At 40.7% G+C, this 6,594-nt stretch overlaps 1 protein-coding gene across 6 annotated transcripts in view; it reads right to left on the bottom strand.

Moving 5' to 3' along the window:
- Positions 1 to 2,287: 2,287 nt before the first annotated feature.
- The window catches only part of chl1b (cell adhesion molecule L1-like b), a 72,251-nt gene continuing 67,944 nt past the window's right edge, over positions 2,288 to 6,594 (bottom strand). For all 6 annotated transcript variants that reach the window (XM_005726624.2, XM_013909239.1, XM_013909238.1 and 3 more), the window contains 2 exons: positions 6,335 to 6,407; positions 2,288 to 3,917 (listed from right to left, as the gene is read on the bottom strand). In XM_005726624.2, the coding sequence (XP_005726681.1) occupies positions 3,713 to 3,917; positions 6,335 to 6,407 (278 nt within the window). In that variant the 3' untranslated portion in view covers positions 2,288 to 3,712. The remainder of the gene's footprint in view (positions 3,918 to 6,334; positions 6,408 to 6,594) is intronic.

Here is a 6,594-nt window from a genome sequence, read left to right as displayed (position 1 = left end):
TGTACGGGGCTGGGGCAGAGATATCATCATGCAAATGCACTACTAACATTTAAAAATAGGTGTCTGCTATCTATCATGCAGTGATTGTGAGACTGATGAAATTGACATTTTTCACATGCTCTCCTAGCACATGTCCATTTCCTCATGCAATGGAAAACAAATTCCTAACTGATATCATCAGCACTTGTAGCACACATGGACACGGCGGAGCAGACTTATTCAGACCAATCAGGTGAAAGTGAGAAGTGTCTACAAATTGTAATGTAAAATTACAGTTTCCCACACAGTATAAATAGTACAAAAATAAAGTTGACCATATTTGTGCTGGTATGTGCGCATATACTGTTGCCTAGCAATTATGTGCAAGCATCTCAGGTTATGTTGCAATGCAAATTTCTAATAACTACAAGAAATAATTCAGTAACGCAAACGTTAGTCACGGAGTTCCACATGGTTCTGTGCTGGCTCCATTACTCTTTACATTGTACATGCTTCCCTTAGGCAGTCTTTTCAATATATCAATTGAAAACACTGCATACATGATCATTGCTATGCAGATGACAAACACCCTTATTAATCTGTGGAACCATGCAGAAATGCCTTCGTTCATTTGTGCCAATATCACTAAAATTAGAAACATCTGGTCTTAGACTGATGCTGAAAAACTACTTCCTGTATTTATTACTTATAGCCTGGACTATTGTAATAAAGCTTATGTGTTAGTTTAATAAGGAATCACTCATGTGCCTGCTAGGTTAATCATCACATCACCACCACTTTCCCATGCTGTCAATGTCAATACAGACATCTTTACTTTAGTCCAATCATCTTCTTGCCTGCCTTCTTTGAGCCAATCAGCCTCCACTCCACTCTGCATTCTCCTTTTTAGACTCTCACTCATGCAACCCACCTCCTCTAATCGCCACCTCACTAGGAGCTCCATCGATTCATAATTAAGAGGTTGTTCTCAAAGCTCTTTGAAAAGCTTTCATTTCATCCAAAATGGTGCAGCTAGAGCATTAACTGGCGTGCAAAAAGAGACCAGATTTAGCATTGCTTTGTCTCCTTGTTAAATCCAGAGCTACATTTAAAATCTGCCTTCTCACATGCAAAATCTTAAATAATACGGGCGTGTCATATCTTGAAGTACTTAATTATCCAAACAGAGAGTTTTGCTCTCAGACTGCAAACTTAGTTTTCAAAAGTGGACTGGGAGGTCTGGTATGGAACCTGTCGTAATAGCTGTGTGGCTGAGATGCTGGATTCAGGAGATAGAAACCCTCTCTAGACTCAAATTTTACTTTTAGATTAAGCTTATAGTTGGATCAGGCAATCCTGAAACATCCCATAGTTATGCTGCAACCTGTTGTGGCAGACTGGTTCTGCTGGAGGTTTCTCTATGTTAAGAGGGAGTTTTTCTTTCCCACTGTTGCCAAGAACCAACCAACCATTGGAGGGTTGCATGATTGTTGGGGTTTCATTCTAATATTGTAGCTTGTGCAAGTTACCTTAGAATATAAAGCCCCCTGGAGGTGGTTGTTGTTGTAAATTGGTGCCATATAACTATAATGGAACTGCACTGAATTCGCCTTTCTCTCCAGAGAGCAGTGTTCTTCTGTTGCACAATTAAGCTCTGTAAATAGCTCACCCAACATTGATTGCGTGTGTACAGACACATCCAGCTGTTCATATTGTTTCCAGAGTCGAGGACCTTCGGGATGGCTACCAAAGGGTCCATTACCAACACCTGAAGGTTGCACGTGTGAAAACCGCAGCCGCTCAGCGCCGCAGTTAAAGCAAACCTGGCTGAGTGATGACAGAGTATTTGAGGCAGATGCGAGCCACACAGTGAGAGTCCTCACACTGACACTCTCCACTCCCTGCTATCAACCATCAGACATGATTACAGCTCCCGCTTCTTGATCCAGTGCCTGGCTGAGCCCACTGCTTTGATTTCTCGAGATTCTCTCCTACAGCCGAAGTAATCTAACAAGATGGTCGACTCAGACAGAGACTTGACCCTGGTGTGGTATTTGTTAAAGTCATGCTACAAATGGGAACAATTTGTCAGACATCTTTTACTTTATTCAGATTGAATGAGGACATTTCACAAGGTAGTTCTTTCTCTCAGCTCATATTTTACTGATGGCTGGAGGTAAAGGCAGAGACTTCAGTCAGGAATTCGTCTGCAGGGACCTACAAATAGTACCGCGGGTAGCGAAAACATTAATAATCTCCTGCCAGTGATGGCTGCGACCAGACAGACAGTCAGACTATTACCCAGATGTAGGAAAGTAAAGCAATTTAATAACATTGAAAAACACCAATTAACATTTATAACATGCAATGCAATGAGTGAACTTTTACAAAACACTGCAGTTTTCCCGATCAGGTTGCTAATGTTAATGAACAACAGAAGTGATTCTGTTTTGGAGTGGCAGCATACTCAAAGTAGGGCTTAACAAAACCAATATAACACTTCACTATAGCACACTGAATTACCGGTGCAGGTGGATGGCAAATATTAAAACCAGACTGAGTAATCTGATTGACAAAAAGAAGCCTGTAATCCATTGCAGGTACTTCTGACAGTGACATAGCGATGCCACAGCTTCCATTTGCAGGATACAAATAAAAAAAATAAAATAAAAAACCTTAGCTTTTGTTGATATTTTTTCATCATCTCTAAAAAATAATTGACATTGTATTACTAATTTAATAAAGTAGCAATGTAAAAAGGAACAGGCCCTCACTAATGAAAAGATCAACACATCCTTCATGTTTGTACCATATTGCATTCCTAAGTTTTTCTTTGTATGCTAGGGCTACTTCTTTCCCCTATCTCAGCTTTATTTTTAACAAACTGACAATAAATTGTATTGATCTGCTCATTCTTGGTTTGTAAAACTCAACACACTGGTGGTTAAATCCAATTTAATCAAGACTGGGTTATGCGTATAGTTATTTAATGATATCAACCTGTAATAGATTACATTTCTGAAACTTTTTACCCCAAATCTGCTGAAGCACCGCTTGGCTGTTACAGTAAATGTGTGATTTAAACTAACAGCTCAAATGTTTCTAAACAAAGTACAACTAAATAATATATCCTAACATCACAAGGAGATTCAGGAGCAGGAAGTGGTCTTTATAATATGCAATGATATGTGAACTGTCTTATTATTCTGTCAGGTATAAAACCACTGGAAAAAAATAAGTTAATAAGCAAACCTTTATACACATCTTACATCATATTCAATGAATCCATTTCAAATATAAAAGGTCAGTAATATACGTTCCAATTGAAAAAATATCAACTTGATATCCCCACTTTGTCTGTGGCCTGCTACAAGGTGACACCAGAGGCGAAGCTGCATATAACGATGCACAGCGGAGAGGGGAGTACAAAGAGTACTGCAGCTGAAGGAAAGGAAATAAAAACAAAGCCCTCTAAAATTTTGAGTAATAATAATTATAAAAAAAGACACTCCACACATACAATATACACTATATATACACCGTATTTAGTAATGGTCATTCTGTCGCAACTTAACAAAACAGAGCTGTATAAAATGAGAATGGCAGTGTGCACTTGGCAACGACACATTACGTTTGACACAGAACTTGCGCTCCGCATGAATAATGTCTGTTTCCTGTTTTTCTTTTTTTGTTCCGACAGCTTTCGTGGAAACTGGATGGCCCGTTCTGCTCCTCATGCCGGGGTCTGAATGGTGGCTTTGATCTCAGCGGACGCCCTCTTCTCCTTCCGCCCGGCGTACTCGCCGATAAAGGAGCCGTCTTCGTTGAACTGCGCGTCCTCATCGCCGTAGTCCACCAGGCTGTCCCCGCTTTCCACCGCTTTGATCTCCCTGCTCAGCGAGTGTTGGCTGCCCTTCAGTGGCTTCTCGTCGTTGTCGCTGCGAGAGAAGCACAGTGGATTTAGAAGCACCTCATTTCACCCATGGCTTCACTCTGTAGCTTGTTGGAGAGGACGGGGCTGCTGCCTCTACAGTGAGCCTCTGTGATTGACATTATCCTTTACCTCTGGTTGACCAATGGTTTATAATCACAAAGATGCACGTGTTGAAACAAAATTAAAACATGAGCATACGCGCCTCATTTGATCAAGTGCCAACTGGAGAGCAAATGAGATATTAGGAGGTGCATTAAACTGGTGCTGGTGAGGCTACACACATGCTGTGGTCTTGTAATGCAAGACAACAGTGAAACGATTACAAAGGATGTACTGTGTAATATTGTCATGGGAATTCTGCTGACAGAGCTTTTGACATTAACTACAGGAGCACGGTGGACCAGCTAGCTTTTCGTGAATTCAACCATAGGCTGATTCTAAGGAGATTATGGAAGCAACTCCTTAACCAAACTTCATGAAACGTGATTGGCCAAATGAAGAAGCCATTACATTTTTGGGACAAGACAGAGCATTAGATTTAGCAGAGGATGTGAATAGTTTCTGAGAGCAGAAAATGATAGATATGCTCGATAAATATAGATGTCGAGACAAAAACTGATGACTTTTAGCTCAGTAAAGTGAATAGCAGCCACCTTATTAAACACTTGAAACTTTGGTTGGGGCCATTTTCTGTCTGTCCTAGATTACAGTGACGTGATTTACAGCAGAGAGCAGACTTGGCACTCAGTGACTTGAGTAGAAATCAATGGGAGTATTCTAAAATGCCTCTGCCATCAAAGAGCCAATCACCAGCCAAACTGGGAAACATTAGAGTCATGCTGCTGCACTGTTGCATACGCTCAGCTGAAGTACAGTTCAGTGGTGCCAGGGAGATTTAATCTTTATCATCCAAGTTTGTTTTTTTATCATTGAACAGATCCAGGTTAGGTTTACTTCATCAATCAAGTTTGGGCTCTTTCTCCATTTATTTAGATGGACCTCCAAAATAACTGTCCACATAACAGGCATTGCCAATACATGCTTTTACAGGAGCGTTGCTTATAGACATGCTCAACTTGAGTCCCTCTTTATCCTTTATTATTTATAGTCTTCATCATTGCATCTTCCATGAAAACGTTGGGTAATCAAAGATGATACGGACGTGTTACTGTTTATCTGTAAGATTCTCACCGCTTCTGTGCTAAACCAGCGCACTGGGCCACACTGCACTCTAAAAATGAATTTATCATAAATCACAAATTAATAATCACAAACCACCAAATGTTTGTACCTGTGTCATTCGTGTCCTTGTTTCCTTCACTCATAGAGTTTTGTTTTGTTGGGTTATTTTTTAATTATTTTTTTTTAAATCATTTGTACCCGTTCCATTTAAACTGCTGTTCGGCACCAATCTTTCCATAATGAAATAAATTAATATCTCATTATCAACACTCACCCACATCTGAGATTATATATTGTGGTTACTGACCTCATTATTTCCTGCCTGAGGCCAGTGCCTTTCTGTAGTCTTGTGGTCACTGTGAGGTTGAAGGTTAACTAGCACTTAATTTAGCTGAGCAGTACCAGCTTCAGCTTTGACTCAAACTGTGTGCTAAGCTAACAGTTTCTTTATTTTTCACTCCAAACTGTTGTATTAATCTTCTCATCTAAGTACCTGCAAGAAAGTAAACTAGCACATTTCTAGTTTATTCTTTGGACTAGTTAAGTAAACGCAGCCAATCAGTGAAAAGCCGGGCCACCTAGCTCCTGAAGCGAACATGACAAAGTCTAAATGCTGTCACACTGAGCCACTTTTGACTTCATCATATCAGCATTTGTTGTGCTGTGCAGATCCCACTGATTGGAGAATTACACTGGGACTCATACTGCGTTAGACTGTTATGAATTGGACCACTAAAGGATTAATGAAACGTGCCCCGATATTACTGCCCTGGAGATGAACTGCTTTCAATTACACTGATTGGTTTTAGTGTCCTGCTGTGTGCCGGGCAGCTCGCATTTGACTCCATCCGGACAGAAAATGGCAACTTGTGAACGGTGCCGTGGCTCCCTTTATGATGCAATCTGTCACAACACACCAACACAACACCGTATCTATGATCACAACCTCCTATGAAGGGATGCTACTACTCTGACAACATTGACGTGTAAACAGCTTACTGCTGTTTATCACATACTTTCCAGTTACTCAGTCCATCAAATTTCTTCAGCTGAAGAAGTGTGAGGCTCCATGGTAACCTCACGCGTGCTGGGGTGTCTTTTCAGTGAGAGGAAAAGCGCAAAACAAAACATTACTGAGAGGAGAAGATGGATAAGACCGCTAATACAGGAGAAATTCGTTGGCAATTACGCGTGAATTGCAGCGAGGTGATGAAACGGCGCTCTGAGGGTGACACTTACCTGTATTCACAGAATGTGTCGTCATTCATGCCCTGCGACTCCACGTCTGGGTGAAGGTCTTCTTTTTCTTTTACTGCTCACAAAATAAAGAGGAGATATCAGCCATTTCCTCAAGAGATGACTGGCAGTGAAGATCACTGCGTCCCCCGACTGTTAACATTATCTGAATAAGTTTGAGTGTCAGTCCCTAATTCCCCACACTTACGCACCAATGATCAATGCAAGCTTTAGATAAAATTTTGCTTATATATATATATATA

Source organism: Pundamilia nyererei, unplaced genomic scaffold (assembly GCF_000239375.1).
Source record: "Pundamilia nyererei isolate P.nyererei 1_Seehausen unplaced genomic scaffold, PunNye1.0 scaffold00021, whole genome shotgun sequence".
NCBI classification, from domain to species: domain Eukaryota; kingdom Metazoa; phylum Chordata; class Actinopteri; order Cichliformes; family Cichlidae; genus Pundamilia; species Pundamilia nyererei.
This window is presented reverse-complemented; position numbering and strand designations above follow the sequence as displayed.